Consider the following 25714-nt stretch of genomic DNA (forward strand, 5'->3'; position numbering starts at 1 on the left):
TCCCGGAGTTCACTGAGACTCACGTCCATCGAGTCAGTGATCGACTCCAGCCATCTCATCCTCTGTCATCCCCTTCTCCTCCTGCCCCCAATGCCTCCCAGCATCAGAGTCTTTTCCAATGAGTCAACTCTTCGCATGAGGTAGCCAAAGTACTGGAGTTTCAGCTTTAGCATCATTCCTTCTGAAGAACACCTAGGGCTGATCTCCTTCAGAATGGACTGGTTGGATCTCCTTGCAGTCCAAGGGACTCTCAAGAGTCTTCTCCAACACCTGGATCCTATGGATTGTCTCCTCTGCTCATGGGATTCTCTAGGCAAGAATACTGGAGTGAGTTGTCATGTCTTTCTCCAGGGGATCTTCCTGACCCAGGAATTGAACCCCAGGTCTCCTGAATTGCAGGCAGACTCTTTACCATCTGAGCCGTCTGAATCTTTAGGCACAAAATAACCCAGCAGCAGAACACAGGGAGAGAAAACTACTAGAATGACGAAGAGAAATCCACCAGATTACAGAGCAAGCTCAGGGCTTCCCTGGTGGCTCAGATGGTAAAGAATCTGCACAGGAGATTTGGGTTCAATCCTTGGGTAAAGAAGATCCCCTGAAGAAGGAAATAGTGGCCCACTCCAGTATTATTGCCAGGGAAATCTCATGGACAGAGGTGGGCTACAGTCCACGGGGTCACAAAAGAGCTGGACATGACTGAGCGACTAGACAATAAAGCAAATTCATGCCAGTGGGTCACGAGGACTATCTGTGATGAATGGGTGGGCATGGTTGTGTAGCACCTCTGTTTTGAGTCCCATGCTCAGTATGCCCCCTGCAAACTCATATTGCAATTTGGGCAGCTTGAATGGCTGTAGGACGACATGGGAACTTGAGAAAGAATATATTACACGCTTCAGAAGAATGGATTGTCTGATGTAACTGCCTACGTTTGTGGGTTTTCCCTTTCTGACTGTTTCCTCTTCGTTTTCAGATCATGGCCAAGAGATACAGAGATTTTGAATTTCCTTCTGAAATGACTGGCATCTGGAGGTACTTGAACAATGCGTATGCTCGGGATGAATTCACAAACACATGTCCCGCTGACCAGGAGATTGAACACGCATATTCAGATGTTGCCAAAAGAATGAAGTGAAGCCAGACTGTTTTCTGTTTCCTTTCTCAGCTGTGTGAGCTAGACTATGGAAAGAGTGTCTCCTTTGCCTTTCCTTCCCAGTAACCATCCTTTGCAAAATAATGCTCCTACTTTAGTAATGTGGATACCATAGCATGATCCACTCAACAGGAAATTATTCCTAGCCTTGTAATTTGTCAGCTCACTTGTGTATCTGAATAATACCAGTTGTTATACACTCCAATTGTCTGGTTTATGCTCATTTATATCTTTGGCATTCCAGGACCTTGTAATCCATGATATTTAGGGCATGAGTTTTGCAGTTTAAGTTTCAAAGCAAATAATGCTTGGATTCAAGCCTTATCTATTATTAACCTCCTTTATCTTTTTAAAAAATGTGTTTTTCTGTGATAGTTTTCATAATCATGCATAGCCTTCTGCTCTAAAATGGTAGTTTAACTTTTTTAAAACAAAATTATTTTTATAATTACAAAGTGATACTCGCTTGTTTTAATATTTGAAACGAAGTCAGAAGGTATAAAAAAAGAAAGACAAAAGTCACCTAGAATTTCGCTACACTTAGATAACTGCTGATAATGTATTGGTGAGTATGTTCCAAGTGTTCAGACTCTTTCACACATATGCATTCAAATCACATATAATTTCCTGCCTCTGTGGTATTGTGTTAGTTTATTTTCAAGGACTGGTGAAGGGACCCCCTCCCTCCCACCGTCCCCGCCTTGGTAATACCTTGTTGGTCAGCCCTAGAGGACCTAAAACAAAAAGATTTGGCACCACAGAGCTCAAGAGGGCGCTTGTAGCCAAGTTTCAGAGGGATGGATAACCTCAGGGTCCACAGAGACGCAGGGACCTGCGAAGACCAGCGGGACCGGAAACTGTGGGGGGCGGGGCGGGCAGCTCGACTGGAAGCTGTGTTCCTGCCTCCATGATGCCTCTGCCCCTGGTTCCAGGGAAGGCATGGAGGAGAGTGCCTTTCTGTGTTTCTCCTTCTGGCTTCCTTTTGGGGGGGCCTTCTCTTGCTCCCTCCCTCTCAGACACTACACCTGCAGGAGGACTCTGAACGTCATCTGTGTTTCAGAACCTCCCTGCCCCCTGTTGCAACATAGACCAAGCACATCTCGATTCTTAAGATGGCGTCACACCCAACTCTTCCACCATGATGTTGTGTTGGGGTAGCCTGGGTCCTGCTGTTTCTCTGCTCTCTCTAGCGTCATTTTGAGGTCAGGCAGGGAAAATCCAGGGAGATTAAATTCTTGGTGACTCCTCTTGGGCAGTTCTGGTAAATAGGCAAGCTGGGGAGGAAGTGGAAAGTACTGAGTCAAAAGAGTGTTCTGGTTCATCTGACTTCCCCTCCCCCACTCCTGAGCCAGCCTCACAGCAGTAGCTGTGTGGGGGGGCTGGGTTCCTACTCAAGGCTTGGGGGACAGAATGGAAGATTCCCCACGCTCATCTAGACTCCCAGGGCTCCAGCGTCACCAGCCAGGCGGTGTCCATTTGACATTGGCACACACCTTCCAGAAAACTCGCTTGTGGAGTTGGAGGCAGCATGTGATAGATGTTAAAAACTCGTTAGGAAAAAAGTATACACCTGCTCACTGGGCGATTCATTTGGAAAAAAAGGAAGATGCATTAACATTCTGAGATTTCTGGGATTTAGAAAAAGATGTCTTCTAAGAGGAGCAAAGCACTTCAAAGGGTGGCCACTTTCTCTTTCCTCTTACTGGATGTTATGGTTTAACCAGGGGCAGCCAAACCCCAGCCCTCCACTTGCTTAGTTAGCCATTTATTTTAGGAAGTTGTATCTGCCATGTTTCGCCGTGATTCCTGTTTCATATCTGTTTAGGGGTCAGATTCCGAAGATGAGTTTTACCATGTTACATTAAACTTAGTAAATGAATTGACTACCTGACATTATTAGTGCCAAGTTCGTATTTTTAGAGGTTAAAACAATCTACATAAACCCTTTGTGCCTTACAAATTAAACAAATTATGAAAATATTTATCTGGAACCAATATATTTAATTTTTCTTCATTTTACTTTGCATCTTCCACTGAGACTGTGTGTGTGTGTGTGTGTGTGTGTGTGTGTGTGTGTGTGTATTGCTTCACCCGATCTTTGCCTGATGGGAAAAGATGGGGAGTAAGTCACAGGATGTGATTTGCCCCAGGACACACACCACTAACATGACCCTGACCCACATCATTCTAGGGATAACCCTACATTACACTTCTCTTTAAAATAAAAAGGTAGATGGGATTTCCCTGCTGGTCCAGTGGTTAAGAGTCTGCCTTCCAATAGACGGGACAGGGGTTTGATCCCTGGTTGGGAAGCTAAGATCCCACAAGTTGCCAGGCAACTAGACCCACTCACCACAACTACTGAACCTGAGTGACACAACTGGAGAAGCGCATGCACCTCAACAAAGACACAGCACAGCCAAAGTAATAATAATAAGATGGAATAGGAGTTAATACTTACAGAACTTTGAAGGGGGACCCCCACTGAGAAAGTGAATGGAAATGGGCTTCCTTTAAAATGATGAGAGTGGGACTTCCTGGTGGTCCAGTGATTAACACTCTGTGCTTTCACTGCAGGGAGTGCAGATTCCATCCCTGGTTGGGCAACTGGCATCCCTCAGGCAGTGCGGTCAAAGAAATAATAATAGTAAAATTGCAAGAGCAACTTTAAACTAGAAAGTAGTGCTGTTGTTCAGTCACTAAGTCATGTCTGAATCTATGACCCCACAGGCTGCAGCACACCAGGCTCCCCTGTCCATCAACTCCCAGAGCTTGCTCAAGCTCATGTCCATTGAGTTGATGATGCCATCCAACCATCTCATCCTCTGTCGTCCCCTCCTTCTCCTGCCTCAGTCTTTTCCAGCATCAGGATCTTTTCCAATGAGTCAGATCTTTGAATCAGGTGGCCAAAATATTGGAGCTTCAGCATCAGACCTTCCAATGAATGTTCAGGGTTGACTTCCTTTAGGATTGACTGGTTATCAGTAGTTAAATTAAAAATTATCTGTATTAGAATTGTGACCCACAAAGACATTTTAACGGAGCCTTAAAGAGGTCTGAAAAAACACAAGTGACCTGTCCTTGCCCAGGTGGCTGAAATATAGGCCTTGCAGATGGCTCCAGTTTTAAGTATAGTTGTAGGAAATCTGGTTCCTGGCACTCTCCCCTCTCAGGGACCCCACCCCCACACCCCCTTCGAAGGCCCCTCAAAAGCTATTCGTGTGCAGGCAGGTGAAAAATATTCCAGGGTTGTTCACTTGCCTTAAAGTCTTCTCCAGGCATGGTTTTTTTTAAAACAAAATGCATTTGTTCTTCCAAACATACCATATGTGTGTGTTAGTCGCTCAGTCATGTCCAACTCTGTGACCCCATGGACTATAGGCTGCCAGTCTCCTCTGTCCATGGAATTCTCCAGGCAAGAATACTGGAGTGGGTTGCAATTCCCTTTTCCAGGTGATCTTCCCCACCCAGGGATCAAACACAGGTCTTCTGCATCGCAGGCAGACTCTACCATCTGTCACTAGGGATGCAAATACAAGTTGTGAGAGCAGCCCTCCTTTGAGGGTCATCCTGGGAAGGTTCTTGCTCTAAGGAGATTCTGTTCTTGCTTTTAGTTCCCCTAGAGGCTGGACTCATTGGAAAAGACTGATGCTGGGAGGGATTGGGGGCAGGAGGAGAAGGGGACGACAGAGGATGAGATGGCTGGATGGCATCGCTGACTTGATGGACGTGAGTCTGAGTGAACTCCGGGAGTTGGTGATGGACAGGGAGGCCTGACGTGCTGCGATTCATGGGGTTGCAAAGAGTAGGACACGACTGAGCGACTGATCTGATCTGATCAGAGACTGGACAGTTCAGAAAAAAATTAGCTTTACTTCTGAACACAGAATCTCCAAGTGTAGGCTGAAAAAGAATGTGAGTGCCACAAAGGTGTACTTTCTGAGCATGGTCCAGCAAACCGGGATGCAATGATAGGATTTAGCCCAGGACTGAACCTTCTGAGACCAGAGGTCTCAACAGGTTACCTGTGAACTACGGGACTATCCCCAGAAGTTGAGTGTATGCCCAAGCCCTGACAGACACAAATGCATATTCTACATCATACACACTCACATACACACTCACATACATTCACACACACACACACACACACACACACACACTGACAACATGGTCACAGAACTCTTTCACACATGTTCAAATGTTAGAAGAAACACTGACTGTAACCGCCCACCTTGGCCAGGTACCACAGTAACCATCTGCTTGAGATATTTTATCACAGGAGGTCCTGGTGAGGAACACAGAACTAACAAGCCACCACCAATTGGAAGAATTCAGGCAAGGTCAAAAGGAGACACCACATGTCTGACCACCTCCCAGAATCCTTTTTGCTGGCGTCCATCTTGGCTGAACAATGTGTGCACCACGAGCAAGGACTCTGAGTAAGAATGATTGGCCAAAGACAACCCAGAAACTAATCCTATCACCATAAAATCCAAGACTGTGAGTCATGTGGCAGAGCAGTTTTCCTGGGTCCCCCTATCCTGCTGCTCTCCATTGGAGCACGCCTTCCCAATAAAATCTCGTGCTTAGTCAGCACATGTGTTCTCTTTGGACAATTCATTTCTGAGTGTTAGACTCAGAAATGCAAACGAGAGCCCACTCTCAGGCCCTGGAAGGGATCCTCCATCCTGCAACACAAACACACTAACACATTCACACACATCCCCATAGACACACACAAGCATACTCATTCAATACAGTCACACACACTCACCCGGTACTCATGTCCCCACATATGTGCGTGTGCACACACACACACACAACCTGTAAGGTGAGGTCCAGGCTCCTTCCTCTCCTCCTTCAATCACTTACCAGAAACACACTCTTGGCAACATTCCGCCCATTTCTCCTTCCCCACCTCCAGTGGTTCACTATTAGGCTTTGGAAAAAAAAAAAAATCTTTCTTTTACAGTTAAGAGAACCAAGGTGTGCATCATCCTAAGAACATGTAATTCACAAAACCCTGGCTGCTTAAGGTAGATCAGTTAGAGGATGTTTGTTCACGTTATAGTTCTGAATTTTTTCTGGAAGCCCACGAAACTGACACAAAAACTGAGTTTAGCTGCAGCTAGCGCTTCCCTGGTAGCTCAGACTGTAAAGCATCTGCCTGCAATGCAGGAGACCTGGGCTTGATCCCTGGGTTGGGAAGATCCCCTGGAGGAGGGCATGGAAACCCACTCTAATATTCTGGCCTGGAGAATTCCATGGACACAGGAGCCTGGCAGGCGACAATCCATGGGTCACAAAGAGTCGGACATGACTGGGCGAATTTCACACACACAAAATGCCCAGGGTTGAGGTTTGTGGCCTTGGGGAGAGGCCCAGAGCCCAGACCTGTGCTGAGCCCCGGGCAGTGGTATCCAATCCGGCTGTTTCTGGTTGTGTGCACGTGTGCTAAGTCGATTCAGTTGTGTCCAACTCTGTGCGACCCTAGGACTGCAGCTTGCCAGGCTCCTCTGTCTATGGAATTCTCCAGGCAAGGATACTGGAGTGGGTTGCCATGCTGTCCTCCAGGAGATCTTCCCAACCCTGGGATCAAACCTGCATGTCTTATGTCTCCTGCATTGGCAGGCAGGTTCTTTACCACTCTCGCCACCTGGGAAGCCCTGTTTCTGGTCATACCATATGCCAAAGTATTTGACCGGTACATAGGAGTCTTTGAAACACTTGCACATAATATCCCAACAGTGTGGACTACACTTAAAAGAAGCAAAAGAATCACACAAGTTATTCTACCAAGGTTATTTGCTTCTTGTTTTTTAAACCTTTGACAAGGTGGAGGTGTAGAGGCCTGTTTGTGGGGTTCCTTTTCCTACTGATCTTGGGCTCTCTAAAGATTGGAGCCAAGAGGAAAGAGAAATGGATTAGGGAGGCGCCTAGAATTCTAGGAGAGACAGAGCAACAGGATCTGTCTTGCCTCCATCATAATTGTTCAACTTTTATTTGTTTGCAGCTCACTGGTCCCAAAAGAGAGTGCTGTTTGAAAGAAAATCTAAGGGTTATTTGGTGGTGGTTCAGGTGTTGAGCAGGCCATTTTGGTGCATATTTTGGCTTTTTTTTTTCTGACTAAATCAAGGGAAAAAAGAATTTGTTGTATTGGGTGTGATACCAGAATACACAAAAATTAAAAAGAAGTAAGAAAAATGTGCCTTGCTTTTATAAACTGTGCAGTGATAATGACAAAATAGAACAGCACCAGAAAGATGCCTAAGAACACGTGTAATAGGAACCAAATGGCTGAGTGGGCAATGTGCACACTCTCCCAGGTTCCTGAGGCGATGCCACCACGAATGATGTAACAGTGACCAAGTGCGTTTGGGGAGCACTTTACAAAGCCTGGGCCAGTTTGTGGTTCCATAGGTCATGGGTGTGCATCGGAAATTGAGGAGGAGATGGTGACCACAGCAAGGTGGCTTCCATCTTGCCTCATGGTCCTTGAGGGGCTTTACTGCCTTCTCTTCCAGGTGGCGCTAGTGGTAAAGAACCCACCTGCCATCACAGGAGACAAAAGAGATGTGAGTTCAATTTCTGGTTTGGAAAGATCCCTTGGAGGAGGGCATGGCAACCCACTCCAGTATTCTTGCCTGGAGAATTCCATGGACAGAGGAGTCTGGTGGACTATAGTCCATAGGGTCAAAAAGAGAAAGAGTCTGACACGACTGAAGAGACTTAGCATGCACACATGCACTATCATGAGTGGGGCATGCTGGCCACCATGGTGACGTTGTTCTGTCAACTCTGGGGGCCTTGTACCATTTGGATAGAGCGAGACGTTCCAGTCAGAGAATCAGAAGCTGGGTGGTAGCAATGAATGGATGGGAATGGGAAGCAGTGGGGAGTGGCTGAAGTTTGTCTGCCTCAAGTTTCTCATCTGAAAATTAAGTGGTGGGCTTGATTGATGGGTTTCAACCTTTACTGCATTTTAGAATCAACTGACTAGCCTTGATCATTATAAATGTCTAAAGCATGCCTCAGATCAACAGAATCAGAATCTCTGGGTTTGGGCTTGGACATTGGCGTTTTCAAAGCTCTCTTGGGAAGATTCTCTTATGCAACAGGGATTAACAGCCACAGGTCAGATGCTCTCTGAAGTTATTTCCAGCATTTATTGTCAATGTTTGGGTCCTGGGTTACACAGTCCTGGGGGGTGGGCGGTGAGGGGTAGAAGGAATGGAGGGGGTTGTCCATACTCAATAGAGTAGTGTATGCTCTACACTCAGGACAGTTGGCTGAGCCAGCCACACGAAAAGTGAAACTGAAAGTCGCTCAGTGGTGTCCAACTCTTTGCAACCACATGGACTATACAATCCATGGAATCCTCCAGGCCAGAATACTGGAGTGGGTAGCCTTTCCCTTCTCCAGGGGATCTTTCCAACCCAGGAATCGAACCCAGTCTCCTGCATTGCAGATGGATTCTTTACCAGCTGAGCTACAAGGGAAGCCCAGTATACTATTCACCCAGTGGTTAAATGGTGACCTCTCCAAACTGGTCCACTCAGGATCTCATAACTTGAACTTACTTGGAAATAGATTCTTTGTAGATATAATTACTTACATTATGATGAGGTCATATTGGATTAGGAAGGGCCCTAAATCCAAAGTGGCTAATGTTATTTTAAGAGGAGAAGATGCAGAGACATTCACAAAGGGAAGAGGCCATGTGAAGATGGAGGAAGATGCTGTAGAGGGCTTGCAACAAGCTGGGGGTCATCAAAGATAGCTGGAGACCCCAGAAGCCAGAAGAGGCAAGGAGGTGTCTCCCCATAAAACCTTCAGAGGGAGCATGGCTCTGCCCACACTTCGATCTCAGATTTTCAGCCTCCAGAGCAGTAAGAGTAAATTTCCATCCGCTCTTCTAAGCCACCCACTCGGCAGTACTCTGACTACAGCCACAGGAAACCTATCCACCTGGTGAGTTTTGGATCTCAGAATGGCTGAGCCATGTGGTCATGGCTTAGCGACTCTAAATCTGATGGCACAGCTAAGCAGAGAGGCAGTTGGGCTTCTCAGGAGAGCTGATGTCACTCTCCCAGCTGAGGGAGAGGGCCAGGTACAGACAGTGCAGTGCAGTTCAGCCGTTCAGTCGTGTCCGACTCTCTGCAACCCCATGGACTGCAGCACTCCAGGCTTCTCTGTCCATCACCAACTCCTGGATCTTGCTCACACTCATGTCCATCGAGTCGGTGATGCCACCAATCTCAGCTTCTGTTGTCCCCTTCTCCTTCGGCCTTCAATTTTTCCCAGGGTCTTTTCCAATGAGTCACCTCTTTGCATCATACGGCCAAAATATTGGAGCTTCAGCTTCAGCATCAGTCCTTCCAATGAATATTCAGGACTGATTTCCTTTAGGATCCTATAGTGAATCCTATAGAATTCACTGGTTTGATCTTCTTGCAGTCCAAGGGACTCTCAAGAGTCTTCTCCAACACCACAGTTCAAAAACATCAAGGCTTCGGTGCTCAGCTTTCTTTACGGTCCAACTCTCGCATCCATACATGACCACTGGAAAAACCATAGCTTTGACTAGATGGACCTTTGTGCAGGCAGAGCTGGGTCTATTTGAGAGAGATGGTGATTTAACCAACAGGCAACACCATGGTCATTTTGCTCTACAGCAGAGGTGACAAGATGGGAAATTGTTGAAAGTCCTGAGTTTTGGTCCTGCCCCTGCTGCTTCTGGATGTGGACTTTGGGAAAGGCATTTAACCTCCCAGCACCTCTGTTTCCTCATCTGCCAAAGGCAGGGATTGGATGACATAATCTTCCAGGTCTTTTCCAACTATTGAGTTGTAAACCCTGAGCCAGAAAGGCGGTTAAGTTCCAGTTATAATGCTTGGGAACTGCCTCCCAGCTCAGACCACTGTCATGCTCCCTACAGCCTTTGCTCCAAATCTGGGTTTCAAGTTCAGATCCATTTAGCTTCTTGCTTTATAGGGATTTTTGGTGAACAATTGCTTTCTGGTGTAGCCATTCCCCAAATTTAAGATACCTGTGTGGTCTGACTAAATTAGCAATATCTTGCAATTGCATTTGGCTTCCCAAATAGCTCAGCTGGTAAGGAATCTGCCTGCGATGCAGGAGATGTGGGTTCGATTCCTGGGTCAGGAAGATCCCCAAAAGGAGAAAATGGCTGTCTGCTCCAGAATTGTTGCCTGGAAAATCCCATGGACAGAGGAGCCTGGCAGGCTACAGTTCATGGGGTCACAAAGAGTTGCACACGACTGAGAGACTGAACACAGCAATTGCAAGTATCTATTAGCAATCAGGGTTCCCTTGTGGCTCAGAAGGTAAAGAGTCTGCCTGCAGTGTGGGAGACCTGGGTTCGATCCTTGGATCGGGAAGATCCCTGGAGAAGGGAATGGCAACCCGCTCCAGTATTCTTGCCTGGAGAATCCCTATGGAGAGAGGAGCCTGGTGGGCAACAGTCCATAGGGTCACAAAGAGTTGGACATGACTGAGCAACTTCACTTTTTTCTTTTTTAGCAATCATATGCTCCTATAATATGAAGGAAAGATTAATCCCCGCAAGGGGTCTGATAAGTTTCCTTTTCTCAGAATGCCTTCCACAGGGTGCAGCAGACCTTCAATAACCCAGGCAGCCAGGTGTAGAGACTGGAGGAGCACTCTCCATCCCCCTCCCAGCCCCCAACATGCATCACTCTGCTTTGCTCACATGTAAAACAAGCCCTGAATTTGAACACTCACCTTGACAGGGAAAAGTGGGAACAGGAAACATGGAAATGGAGAAATGATGGTGAAAATGTGAGCACAGGCTCTTTCTGCAGTTCCTAGGATGATGTATACCCATCTTTTGGTATCTACGAGTGGGGCAGGGGATGGGTTCCAGAAATCCCACAGGTATGGAAATCTCAGATGCTCAAGTTCCTTACATAAAAAGGCATTGTAGAGTTGTCCCTCCATATCTGAAGGTTTCATATCGGTAGATTCAACCAACCATGGATTGAACCCACTGATGTGGGGGGCCTGCTCTATTAGTCTTTTGGCAACCTAACAATTAGCACAGTCTTCAGGGCTTAACTGATGGCTCAGTGGGTAGAGAATCTGCCTGCAAGGCAGGAGACACAGGAGATGTGGGTTCAATCCTTGGACTGGGAAGATCCCCTAGAGAAGGAAAATGGTAACCGATTCCAGCATTCTTGCATGAAAAATTCCATGGACAGAGGAGTCTGGTGGGCTACAGCCCAAAGCGTTGTACAGAGTTGGACATGACTGAGCAACTAAGCATGCACACACACGCAGGGTTTAACACAGCATACATTTATCGTCTCATTGGTTCCACGGATCAAGGGTCCAGGCAAAGCATAGCTGGATTCTTGGCTCAGGGTTTCACAGGTTGGAATCTAGGTGTCAGCTGGGGCTATGACTCTTCTCTGAGGCTCAGGGTTCATGTCTAAGATACTGGCTGTTGGCAGAATTTGGTTCCTTGCAGTCACAAGAGTGGGTTCTTCAGTCACAACGCCCTCTCCTTAAGGTGCCAGTTTGCCTCACGGCCAATAGAAGAATGTCTCTGCTGTTTCATGTCTCTCTGACGTCTTCTATCCCTGACCTCCAGTCCCTTTTTAAAAGGCTCATCTGATTAGGTCAGGCCCACCCAGAATACTCTCCTTTGGAATTACAATCAACTGATGAAGTCAGGCCCACAGAGGATATGTCCCTAGTTAAAATGACAAGAAGGTCCGATGAAACATGCAAAATCCTTTTGTCATTGCCTTCTAATGTAATCCAACCACAGGGGTGATATTCCATCATATCACAGGTCCTGTCCAGGACCAGGTGGTTACGTTGGGCAGGGACACCAAGGTCTGGGGATCCTCGGGGCCATCTTTGGATTCTCCAGTTCCAGATGAGTTTGGGGCCATCTGTAATGGCCACGCCATAGGAAGTCTGCCTCACCATACAAAACCCACGGGCTGAGGTCAGCTGAGACGGCCGGTATGGGTGTCACACCATAGCACCAAGCGTCTGCTGCCTGTGTTCTTGGCAGGCTGCCCTGAGACACTTTCACTTCTAATTGTTAGTCTTCGGCACCCGGGGAACAAGGAGGTTTGGCATTTCCGTGAAGTGCTCTGACTTGATTCCCAGGTTCCTCTGACAAAGCAGGAGTTTGTTGACTTTGAGTCCTGGCAGCAAATGTGCCTATTTACCGAGGCTCTCGCCAAAGGGTGGGGAGACGGGGTGGAGCAGGAGGAAAAGAGTCCTCTGCTGCTGGTCAATGCAGGGCTTTGTTACGGTTTTGCTCCATGGTGTACAGGTGACCAAGCGTCCCACGTATGAGGCAGAGAGCTTCCCTCCCCATCCCCACTCTGCATTCAGTCCAAAAGCCAGTTGTTAAGATGAAAAATAAGGATGGGGGTAAAAAGGCCCCCGTTTCTCCTGTGGTAGGAGAAGCTATCTTTAGAAAGAAGCAAAGGGTCTGAGAGAAGCTGCACCGAGTGTGGCAAAGCAGAACAAAAGATGCCCTTCTTCTCTGTTCTCCTGGAGTTTCATCCTGTGTTATTTGTGGGTGACTGCTGAATGGTTTTGCATCTTGATACAGGTGTTATTGTCTGTGCGTCTCAGGGATTCTCCAAGACAGGCTAACTTTCCAGTGACAAGAGATGTGAGGAAATGGTTTGCTTTCTCTCATGCGTTTTGTAAGATATTTGGGAGTCATGGGCCCATGGACTTGAAGCCCCAGGAAAGTGAAATCTCTGACAAGATAGGAATGCTGAGTTGGGCAGTGAGGTACAAGTGTAACTCTGGGCTTGTGTGCACACAGAATTAAAGGAGCTCTTCTTGCCCACTGGAGGGTCACGGACCAGAGCTTGCGGGGCTGGAACCCTGGTCCTCAGGTCTAGAGAGGAACCTGGCCTCTGTTATCTCCAGGTGCTTTTAGCAGTAAAATGCTCAGATTCTCTACAGCATGCAGTCTTCATTCGGCCTGTGTAGCTATGACTTTCACAACAAAGAAAAGTGAAAGTGTTAGTCACTCAGGTGTGTCTGACTCTTTGCAACCCCATGGACTGTAGCCCACCAGTCTCCTCTGTCCATAGAATTTTCCAGGCAAGAATACTGGAGTGGGTTGTCATGGCCTTCTACCAAGGGTCTTCCCAACCCAGGGATCAAACTTGTGTCTCCTGCATTCATAAGAAGCCACTGAATCATGACTATCTCACTGTGGGAAGAGCTGGAAGGTGACAGTTTCCAAGTTTGGGTTAGTTCGTTTGTTTGCCCTAGGGGATCATCTCCTCGTGAGAGGTGTCAAATAACACGGTGTCACAATTTAAAAAAACAAAAAAACAAACAAACAAAAAATAAATTTAAAAGCTTTTAACTATTCATTCTTGTATTTTCATGTTCTAGGAACAGAATGATTTTTTTTTCTCCTTTGGAGAAAGATTCAGTACAAACCATCAAGGCATGTTGATTCTGTTCTCAGCAGTTATCTGATTCAGTCATATCAAATGAGATAAAAGCAGTTTCCCTGGTAAGAGATGAATATACAGTTTCAACCACAATATGCCTGCATAGACAAAATGATTTCTATCTTTACTAATAAATGCATCTTTTGAGGCCCCTGGGCTTCCCTGAGAATGTAGTCTTTCAGGAGAAACATCTTCCCACTGTGTCATCAGGACCAGACCCCAGAAATGCTCTCCATGAACACAGCAGAGATTTGCCTCCTCTGTGTCAAACGCTTCCAAGAGTAACAATCTCTAGAAATGGCAGTGATTGCAATGGAGGGGGTGTGAGAGCTCGCCCAGGTGATCTCGACAAAGGAAGCATCTCATCTCTCAAAGACATCTTAGGTGGCCCTGTCTGGCAGAGCATACGGGTTAGATCACCTATCAATGTCACCCCAAATTTCAGGGATACAACTTTCCTATTCAAGAGGTTCTACTTGGTATTTCTGAGATGTTTAAAGATCCATTTCCATTTTTAAAGAGGAGACTTTTTGAAATGTGATGACACAAGTATTATTTGAAGTGCTACCTTGCAGGGACCACTAACTTAACAAGACTGATGTAGAGGTCTCTGGGCTTCCCAGGTGGCACTAGTGGTAAAGAACCTGCCTGCCAATGCAGGAGAATAAGACATGCAAGTTCGATCCCTGGGTTGGGAAGAACCCCCGGAGAAGAAAATGGCAACCCACTCCAGTACTCTTGCCTGGAGAATTCCATGGACAGAGGAGCCTGGCAGGCTACCATCCATGGGGTCACAAAGAGTCGGACGCCCCTGGAGTGACTTAGCACACATTCACGCATTGATACAGATCCACGTGTGTACCGCAAGATCACAAAGATGAGGATTTCAGATTCCCATCTTCATAAGTGGTATGGAAAGGGTAGCTGGAGTAGATGAGTCAAGGACCAGAAAAAGGGTTTAGAATGGGTGGGAGCAGCAAGATTACTCAACACTTGGGTTCTTAATCAAGGGATCTTAGGAAAGAACAGTATATTCTTTGTTGTGCAGAAAATACAAATGCAAAACAGAAGCCAGTAGAGATTTAGTAAACAGAGTAATCAACAGGGCACTTCCAGGAGAGCCTTGTCTCAATGACTGCTTTAGCTCTGCAGAGGTGAACTGTGGTGTCATGGTCAATATTGGTCTCCTCTGGCAGGATCATAAAATTGCTGCAGAAGTCAATGCAGGAAGCTTTGGGTTAGATTAAACACTAATTATCACAATCAGTAGGCCCAAATATTTAACTACTTTAGTGAATTTTCAAGATAATTGAAAAATTATACAGGGACACTGCTGCTGTTGTGTAGTTGCTCAGTTGTGTCCACATCTTTGCTACTTCAAGGACTGCAGCATGCCAGGCTTCCCTGTCCTTCACCACCTCCTGGAGCTTGCTCAAACTCATGTTCACTGAGTCAGTGATGCCATCCAACCATCTCATCCTCTGTCACCCTCTTCTCTTCCTGCCCTCAATCTTCGCCCATCTTCAGGGAAATCTTTCCAATGACTTGGCTTTTCACATCAGGTGGCCAAAGTATTGGAACTTCAGCTTCAGCATATTCATATGAATATTCATATTCAGAATATTCATATGAATATTCAGGCTTGATTTCCTTTAGGAGTCACTGGTTTGATCTCCTTGCAGTCCAAGGGACTCTCAAGACATCTACTCCAACACCACAGTTTTGAAAGCATCAAATTCTTCAACATTCAGCCTTCTTTATGGTCCAGCTCTCACATCTATACGTGACTACTGGAAAAACCATAGCTTTGACTATACGAACATTTGTCAGTAAAGTGACGTCTCTACTTTTTAATAGGCTGTCTAAGTTTGTCATAGCTTTTCTTCCAAGGAGCAAGGGTCTTTTAATTTCCTGACTGCAGGGGCATAGCATTCTCCCTTTCTGAAATGCTTTCAGAAGGGACTCAGTTTACTTGAGTGACGAGCATAAGTGTGTCCAGAATGGGTATTGAGACCCTCAACCAATGGTAGATGTTTCGCTTATTTTTTTAAAGTATTTATTTGTTTATTGATTTGTCTGCACTGGCCTTAGTTCTGGCACACGGGATCTTCAATCTTTAGTTTCTGCAAGCAAAATCTTCAGTTGTGGCACACAGAATTTTTTAATTGTGGCAAGCAGAATCTTTTTTTTTTTTTTCTAATTGTGCATGCAAACACTAAGCTGAAGCATGTGGTGTCTAGTTCCCTGACCAGGGATCGAACCCCAGGCCCCCCGCACTGGCAACTCGGAGTCTTAGCCACTGGACCACCAGGGAAGTCCTGGTAGATGTTTCCTGAAGACAGGTCTCATACCTTTTTCAATTCCCCATCAGCACATCCTCAGTCTATAATTTCTATGCTGGCCCCTCTGCCTTCTTTAACTGGTCTTATGGTAACTGGGCAAAGGCTATTTAAGGTGATCTGGCCCTGGGCAAGTCATTTAATTTTGCTGAATCACAGTTTGCTCATCTGGGAAAGATTTCCTACCCAGCTCTTGGAACTGTTAAGAGAAAGTATAGGAAAAGGCACAAAAATATGAAAAGTTGGGTAAAAGCAAAGATTGGCATGCTTTTTTACCTGGTTAATGGGCGAGGTCTCACAAGGCCTGGTGACCTCAGCAGCAGGGAGCTGGAATGGGAGTCAAGTCACTCCACTGATTGGGAGGCCTTGAACAAGCCACTTTTTCTCTCTAAGGCCAATAGGGAACACACACATCCTTTTGAGATTACAAGAAGAAATGGAAATTAAATCATTTTGGCAGTGTTGTTAGTCACTCAGTCGTGTCTGACTCTTTGTGGCCCCACAGATTGTAGCCCAGGCTCTTCTGTCCATGGGGTTCTCCAGGGAAGAATACTGGAGTGGGTTGCCATACCCTCTCCAGTGGATCTTCTCAACCCAGGGATCGAACCCAGGTCTCCTGCACTGCAGGCAGATTCTCAACCATCTGAGACACCCACAGAGCCCTGGTGGGGAAGCTATATCACTACAAAACATGTTGAATGTGACCTGTCTAGCTCTGTTCCAGGAGCCCATCGTTCCTGAAGAACCTCCTCCAAAAGACTCCTTGACCTGGGAACTTATGAGTAGGGCCCCTCTGGGTCCAGATCACTTGCAAAGCCATAACAAACCCAGTGTCTCCTCATCCAGTCTGATTACTTCCTGTGGCCAAAGAAGCAGGTGAAGGGCCTTGCAAAGTATTGATCATATTTCTGTCTTTTTCTTTTAGATGTTCCCATTTTGCATCGGGGGTTCCCAGGTGGCATGAATGGTAAAGAATCCACCTGCCAATGCAGGAGACACAAAAGACATGGGTTTGATCCCTGGGCTGGGAAGATCCTCTGGAGGAGGAAATGGCAACCCACACTGCTGGGAGCGAGCTCTGCCCGTGGCAAAGGTCATGAGGAAGGAGGTTTGGCATCAAGGCGGGATCAAGCCTTAGGAGTTCCCCTGGAAATTCTCGAGCATCTACCCCCCAAACCAGAGTCTGCCTACTTTCTGCTTTGTGCTTTCACCTACACCTCTGACTTTATGGGGGGCTGTCCCCCACTACCTGTCTCTGAAAAAAGAGTTAGCTTACAGCTCCAGTTAATAATTCCTGGGTGTGACAGTGTTTCAACCTACAAACTCCTTTGGAAATCCTCTAGCCTGCCTGAATAGGTTTTTCCGGCCACATGTGATTGCTCAGAGCCTCCCAACTGTGAGAGGCATGAGATGTTCTAAACTGTCTAAATACAGATTCCTTTGAGCAGTTAAAAGATTGATTAGAAATTGTATTGGTGAAGGGTTTTTCACTTGTTGGGCCAATGTTTGCTGCTAAGTCTCCATATCCCTTACCTGCTGTGTCCCTGGCAGTGTATTGATTAATATAATTGGTGTAAATAGTAGCTTTAATGTTTGTAACCTGGGACCCTTGAGTTAATTCTTTTTCTTGTTATAGCCCACCACACCTTTGCTCTGTAGGAATGCAACTTTATCTAATGCTTTTGGAGGGTGGCGCTTGACTTATCACCTTTAGAGAAAAGTACGTTTTCTGAAGAAAGGGTCTTAAAATGTTAACAGGCCTCTGGGCCAGAAGATGATGCAAATCACCTAAACTTTTGCATATGATAAGTTTGCAGGAAGAAAGCCTGGCTTACTGCATGACTCTACCCCTTCCCCCATTATCCTCTATGCATAACTTAAGGTATAAAAACTACTTTGGAAAACAAAGTGCCGGCCTTGTTCACAGAAACTTGGTCTCCCTATGTCGTTCTTTCTCTCACCTTCTGGCTGAATTATTCAGCCTCTTTTCTCCACTGAATTTCCTCACTGAGCTATCCTTATTTCAGCCTCTTTTCTTCACTGAATTTTCCTACTGAGCTATCCTTAGTCTATTACTCTTTATATCCTTAATTAACGTTTAATTAAGCAGTTGTTTCCTGATCCTTGCCGACGCTGTCCCCGCTTCGGATTCCCTGGATCCACTGGGGCTGGACCCCAGCACCACACCAGTATTCTTGCCTGGAGAATCCCATGGACAGAGGAGTCTGGTAGGCTATGGTCCATAGGGTTGCAAAGAGTCAGACACAACTGAAGCCACTTAGCATGCATGCATAACTACTACCAAGTTTAATTTTTTTTTTTTTTTACTTTTTGGTTGTACTGTGCGGCATGTAGGATCTCAATTACTCAAACAGGGATCAACCCCGGTCCCCTGCACTGGACGTATAGAGTCCTAACCACTCAACTGTCAGGGAAGTCATGCCACTAACTTTTAAAATTACTTTAAATAAGAAAAATTTTAAAGAACCAGAGACAAGATGAACAGTGTCTAAGAGAAGATGCTGAAGGCCAAATGTCAAACATTCTATTTTTAACTTGCTGATTGAGAATGACAGCATGTTCACCTCCCACGGATGGTCTTTTCAAAGATAAGCTTTTCCAAAAGTCTGTCAACCCAACTCAGGTAAGGGTTTCTGCCTTCTGGGGTCTTACCCGTGTCCCTGTCAGATTCATAAGTCTCTGTGATGTCTGGTCATTGTTTTCTCCTCTTTAAGGGTTCTCAGTGGAATCCAGCATCACTTGGGGTTGAACTCTTGTGGGTCCAAGATCTGATAAACAGTTATTGTTCTGACTAATGCCTTTATTGACTAAAATTTTGTGAAAATTATAGCATTGTCAATGACACAAGGAAGGGTAATTTACACCTTTTGCACTCAGATAACATTGAAGCTGAAAGTAACATTACAATCATACAGGGAAAATTTCAGGTGAGGAATCCCAGAGAGTTTAGATTACTTGCCACATACCTTCAGCCACCTAGGAAAGAGCTGGAATTAATATTCAAACCTCTTGATTCATAGCTGAGGACCAAGAACCAAGAAGTTGCTCCTCAAGTGTGGTCCTCAGGCCAGCAGCATCCACATCCACTGGGAACTTGCTAGGAATGCATGCTCTAGGGTCCCACTCTGGACCTATTGCATTAAAAGATCTGAGGTCTGTATTTTAATAAGTCCTCTAAGGAATTCTGATGTTTTTTAACTGTGGTGCTGGAGAAGACTCTTGAGAGTCCCTTGGACTGCAAGGAGATCAAACCAGTCAATCCTAAAGGAAATCAACCCTGAATAGTCATTGGAAGGACTGATGTTGAAGCTGAAGCTCCAATACTGTGGCCACCTGATGTGACAAACTGAATCATTGATAAAGACCCCAGTGCCAGGAAAGATTGAAGGCAGGAGGAGAAGGGGGTGACAGAGGATGAGATGGTTGGATGTCCTCACCAGCTCAATGGACATGAGTTTGAACAAACCCCAGGAGACAGTGAAGGACACGTATGCCTGGCATGCTGCAGTCCATGGAGTTGCAGAGTTGGACATGACTTACTGGCTGAACAATAAAAAGCTGGAGAAGCACTATTCTATGGTTAGGTAAACTTTAGGGGGTCAATTCAATATTTTTTATTATTTGTAGAAAAGTTGTGGTAAACAGTGATTTGTATAACACTTTATTTTATTCATTTGTACATTCATTTTATTTTTTTCTGGATGCCCTGTTCTGCACATGGGATCTTAGTTCCCTGACCAAGAATTTGTGCCCCTTGCATTATAAGCCAGAGTCTTAAACACTGCACCACCAGGGAAATCCTCATATATTCATTCTTGAGTACCCAGTCCCATATTCGGCACCACGTGAATCGGAAAGACATTGGATAAAGGTCCTTCCTTCAATTAGCTGATGGGAACATGGCATTGACAAAACTTTTATACTGAGATGTAAGGAAGAATATTATTAAATCCTTGAATGATGCAGACATCAAAGGCAGTGTGAGTTTGGAAACACATTGGGCTGCAGAAGTGAGATTGGGCATGTTTGTGGGGAGAGAGGATTATTAGTCAGATGCCAGATTGGGCCTGAAAGTGAAAAGTGTTAGTTGCTTGGTCGTGTTCAACTCTTTGCAACCCCATGGACTGTAGCCACCAGGCTCCCCTGTCCATGGAATTTGCCAGGTAACAATACTGGAATGGGTGGTTATTCCCTTCTCCAGGGGATCTTCCTGACTCAGAGATCGAACCCAAGTCTCCTGCATTGCAGGTGGACTCTTTACCATCTGAGCCACCAGGGAAGCCCAGAATTGGGCCTGGTGAGATCTAGAAACAACAACCATAACCGGAGGCTGGCCAGATTAAGGGAGACAGCTTGTGCCGGGAAATTTCTAGACTGAACTTCTCCACTCCTTTGAGGACCTTAGAGGTTCTGGCCTCGACGATAGAGGGCAGTGGATGGTTGGCCTTAGGTCCATGGCTCAGGGATGGACTCTGAAATTTTCTGTCCAGGAGGACAAGAAATATTTTCCAACTCCACCACAGTACAAGCCTCAAGCAATTTGGCATCACTCAGGTGTTGGGAAACAACTGTAGCCTCACATATCCCTCGAGCAGTCTCCCTGGGCTGAGCTGCGTTTTTGTTTTTAAAGAGCCTTGGGCTGATTCTGAACTTGGAAGAGAGTCCAGCAAACAGCAGTGGACACAACAGGTTGAGTCACGAGTTCATGCCTCATCAAGGCCTGTCTTTTCTTCCGAGCGTGAAGCGGCACTGACGTGGAACTGGCTTCTTCGATCGTTTGCGTTTTCAAATTGTAACTGGAAGTCCTCTGTGATCCATTTCTCTTCTCTGGATCACTCTATATACCTGCTCATCCACGTGAAAATAAAATTGGCATTCATAACGAGGCCACTAGATTCCCAAAGACCTGCTGAATTGTCCAAGAAAACATCTGGTTGCTTCAGGATGTATTATTGTGCTTTCGTGTTTTTTTAGGCCACGCCACGTGCCATGTAGGATCTTAGTTCCCCGACCAGGGATTGAACCCACATCCCCTGCAGTGGAAACACAAAGTCCTAACCACTGGACCACCAGGGAATAGCTTGTGCTTTAATTTTTGAAGGATAACCATCCATTTGTGGTCTATATGTTAAATCCAGTTATCAGAATTTTTATTAATCAGAAAATTTTGTTATCAACCAAATTTATCTGTTGCAGTTACAGCCATTGATATTTCAGAAAATAACACTGGCTAGCATTAATTTAGTATAGGCTTCATGGGGTCGCAAAGAGTAAGATACAACTTAGCGCACATGTGCACACACACAGAGAAGCATTGCATTGCTGCTTTAAATTCATTATTTGGTCTCAGACTCACAATTATCTTATGCAGCAAGCATTTTTATTGTCTCCAGCTTACAAGTGAGCAAACTAAGTCACAGAGAGAGAACACAAAATCGTCAACAACCTGTAGCAATGTGTGAAGTTTGCATCACACACACCCCTGCCCCGAGACACTCAAATCCTCCTGAGAGAGGGTCTCCCATTTGGGAACATGGTAAGGATTTCAAGCTGAGATCTGGTAATCGAGTTCTGACAGGTGGAGGACCTTGGGAAACCACTTTATTTATTAATTGGCCACACTGATCAGATATCAAATCTGCAGCCCTTGTATTGGAAGGTGAAGTGTTTTTTTTTTTTGCGATACAGAATTCTATCATTTTTCTGTTGCCCAATCATAATACAGTGGTATTGAGTAACAGTTACATAATCACAATGGTGAAAGATGTTTGTCAGGTTTCACAATCAATAGCCAGACAAAAAAATAAAAAGATAGCTGGAGTTGTAACCACTGCACCATCAGGGAAGCCCCAGGGGAAGCCACCGTTTAAAGCCTTAGAGTATGGATCATCCATTCAACAACATTTCAATAAAGAATCCCTTCCTTACAGATTGGTTGCAAGTGAAAAACCTGAGAGAATACGTGGAAAAACTCTGCTCTATAAATTGCCTCTGCACCTCCCTTTCGCTTGCCAACCACATCCAGAAAGTAGGTTTCCCTGGGTTGGTCATGCACGTGGATGCAGCTTCAGGATCCCCTGATCCAACTCCCTTATTCCAAGTCGAATGAGCTGATTCCATCCCTAACCTGTCATTCTACTATCTACATCATCATCTGTCTGTCCAGATGACTTGAGGCAGAGTCTCAATCAACCATGGTTGCACATGGAGCTTTTTGGAGAGTCAGCGATGCTGACACAGTCTTGGACTCACTCAGCACTCTGACAGATGGATGGCGTGGATGGCGGCATCTCTATAAATAAAGATGTCTTGTCTGCAGGCCTGTGTTTTTGGTTGCCCAGGCACTGTTCCACTCTGGGTAAGTCACATTTTCCTTTGCTTCACCCGGCAGCCCCTGTGGCTGGTGATTTAGGGCCCCGGGTGGCACGTAGACCTTTATATCCATCCTTCATTCCTTTGCCCTTAGGAACCTGCTTATTAACCTTCCCCAGCCCCTACCCCCTATCCCCTGGACCTCCCTCTCCCCCAGTGCTGCTCTTCACTAACTGGATGCTCTTGATGAATTAGTGAAACAAGGGTTTTTACAAGCTTGTGTCTCTCAAGAACTCATGAAAAAAGCTCTCTGCCCGGAACAGAAACAAACATTTGCACTCTAGCTTTCTAGAATAAGTGGGACTTTGGAAATTTTTCTTGAATTAAAAATGACCCCCATACACACATATGTATGGCTGAGTCATATACACACACATATATATGTACGCTGTTCACCTGAAACTACCACAACATTGTTTATCGGCTATAACCCAAGACAAAACAAAAAGTTAAAAGTTTGGGGAAAAATAATAAAATAAGCCTTCCATTTTGCACAAAGAAAAGATCCCCAAATGAAGGCCTGTGAAACTGGAAAGGTAGCTATAATGTAGATAGGCTTTTTTATTGTGATGAAATAGACATCACATGAAATTTACAGTGATAGTAAGTATTGATATATTCACAACATTGTGTAACCATCACCTCTATTCTGGAACATCTTCATTACCCCAAAAGGAGTCCTATCCATTTTTCCCTCCCCTAGCCCCTGGAAACCACTAACCTGCTTTCTATTTCTATGTCTTTGTCCATTTCGGATATTTTCATATAGGACAGATGCGTGGTGCTTAGTCACTAGTTGAGTCCAACTCTTTGAGACCCCATGGACAGTAGCCTGCCAGATTCTTCTGTCCATGCGATTTTCTAGGCAAGAATACTGGAGTGGGTTGCCATGCCGTCCTCCAAGGGATCTTGCCGGCCCAGCGGTCAAACTCAGGTCTCCTGCATTGCAGGTGGATTCTTTACCACTGAGCCAACAGGGAATTTGCTAATAAAAAAATTTAACATGCTATACATTGACATTCCAAATATAAAAGTTTAAAATAATTTCCTTTTTTGTGTCTCAACCCCCAGAAGCTCTTGTCCCCCTGCCCCTCTTTGTAGATTTTTAAGTATCCTTCTAGAAAATGCATATGCCTATACAAGCCAATATTTTATCCCCACCCTTTATCATGCAAAAGGTACTATTCTATACACAACATTCTCTAACTTGTTTTTTGGTCACTTAATGAAATATCCTGGAACTTTGTCCCTATCAGTTCACAGAGAGCTTCCTTGTTCCTTTTCATAGCTGCATAATTTGTTGTTCTAAGGTTCCATGCTTTATTTAGCTAAGTCTTTCTTGATGAACTTTTGGATTTGTTTCTGGTTGTTTGCCATCACCCATGAAGCAGCAGTGATTCATCTTGGACACATGTCATCTCTGAAGTGTCTCTGCAGCACAAATTCTCAGAAGACATGAAGCTGGGTAAAAAGGCATGTGAATTTACACTTCTGTTCACTATCATCAGGCTGCCCTCTGTAGGGCTATATTTATTTATACTCACCCTGGCAACACAGGAGAGGCCTAGAGCCCCTACTACCCACCAAGTGTCACCAAACCTCTACAGGTTCTCATTCTCAAATTTTCATTTGCATATCTATTCACATGTATAGGAAATAGGGTTTATTCCTTAAAAAGCTAAAAATAGAACCAGCATTCGATCTAACAATTCCACTGTGGGCTATATATCCAAAGAAAATGAAAACAGTAATTTGAAAAAAATACATGTACCCCAGTGTTCGTAGAAGCACTATTTACGGTAGCCAGGATATGGAAGCAACATAATTGTCTATCAGCAGATGAATGGATTAAAAAAAAAAAAGATGTGAGAAATATATACAATGGAATATTACTCAGCCAGAATAAAATGGAATTCTGCCATTTGCAACAATGTGGATGGACCTAGTATTACGCTTAGTGAAATAAGTCAGATAGAGAAAGACAAATACTCTATGTTAACACTTTTCCTGTGGAATTTACAAAGTAAAACAAACAAATGTACATGAAAAAACATGAGCAGATTCACAGATATAGAGAACATACTAGTGGTTACTAGTGGGGAGAGGGTAGAAGGGAGGGGCAAGATAGGGGTATGAAGATTAAGAGATACAGACTACTATGTATAAAAGAAATAAGCAACAAGTATACATTGCATAGGACAGGGGGATTCAGTCATTTTTTGGTAATCGCCTGCATCTCTTGTGTCCCCTGCATTGGCAGGCAGATTCTTTACCATTAGTGCCACCATGGAAGTCTGATAAAAATATTGAATCGCTATGTTGTACATCTAAAACTAACATCATATTGTAAATAAACTATACTTCATTTAAAAAAAAAAATAGGATTTAAAGAACAACTATTCTGTTTTGGTCTTCCTTAAAGGAAAGAAATGTGTTCAGCACCTCCCTGTTGCCTGTCATCTCCAGTGAGAACCATGAAGGCAGCGTCTTGCCCAAGAATGCAGACCTTTGCCCTACCTGGAAAGAATTCCCATGGAAGGTCTCCACTTCCCTGGGCCACTGGTCATCTGAGCCCATCTTTGTTCCAAAATGATTGGGTATTTTTACTACAGACATCTCCCTTTTCCAGCTTGAGTGTGCTGCCCACAAGCTAAGTGTTGAGGTTCAGCCAGTCCCATCACTGCTTTGTTGCTACCAACTGCTTTTCCCACTGGTCGGTTGCTTTCTGAGTACCAAGCCGGCTCTCTAGGAATTTATTTAAAGATGTGATGAGAATGTTCATTATGGAAAGGAAGCCTTGTTGGATGCAGAATAGGGCTCTGATGAAGGGCTCCCCTCTTGGCTCTTCTCCATCCCAGTAGAGTAGTGGTGTATGGATGTGAGAGTTGGACCATAAAGAAAGTTGAGCATTGAAGAACTGAGGCTTTTGAATTGTGGTGCTGGAGAAGACTCTTGAAAGTCCCTTGGACTGCAAGGAGATCAAAACAGTCAATCCTAAAGGAAATCAGTCCTGAATATTCACTAGAAGGACTGATGCTAAAGCTGAAGCTCCAATCCTTTGGCCACCTGATGCAAAGAGCCTACTCGTTGGAAAAGACCCTGATGCTGGGGAAGATTGAGGGAAGGAGGAGAAGGGGACAACGGAAGACAAGGTGGTTAGATGGCAACACTGACTCAATGGACATGAGTTTGAGCAAGCTCTGGGAGATGGTGAAGGACAGGGAAGCCTGGCATGCAGCAGTCATGGGGTTGGACACAACTGAGTGACTGGACAAGAGTGAGGGGAGATGGCTGGGGGCACCCCGAGTTTAACCCTTGGGGTAACATGACAGTGAATG

General features: G+C 45.2%; 1 protein-coding gene across 1 annotated transcript in view; it reads left to right on the forward strand.

The window, feature by feature from the left end:
* LOC133253001 (chloride intracellular channel protein 6-like) overlaps positions 1-1336 on the forward strand; it is a 100449-nt gene extending 99113 nt beyond the window's left edge. The window contains exon 3 of the mRNA XM_061426106.1: positions 977-1336. Within this exon, the coding sequence (XP_061282090.1) occupies positions 977-1138 (162 nt within the window). The 3' untranslated portion in view covers positions 1139-1336. The remainder of the gene's footprint in view (positions 1-976) is intronic.
* Positions 1337-25714: the final 24378 nt, after the last annotated feature.

Source organism: Bos javanicus, chromosome 1 (assembly GCF_032452875.1).
Source record: "Bos javanicus breed banteng chromosome 1, ARS-OSU_banteng_1.0, whole genome shotgun sequence".
Classification (NCBI taxonomy): domain Eukaryota; kingdom Metazoa; phylum Chordata; class Mammalia; order Artiodactyla; family Bovidae; genus Bos; species Bos javanicus.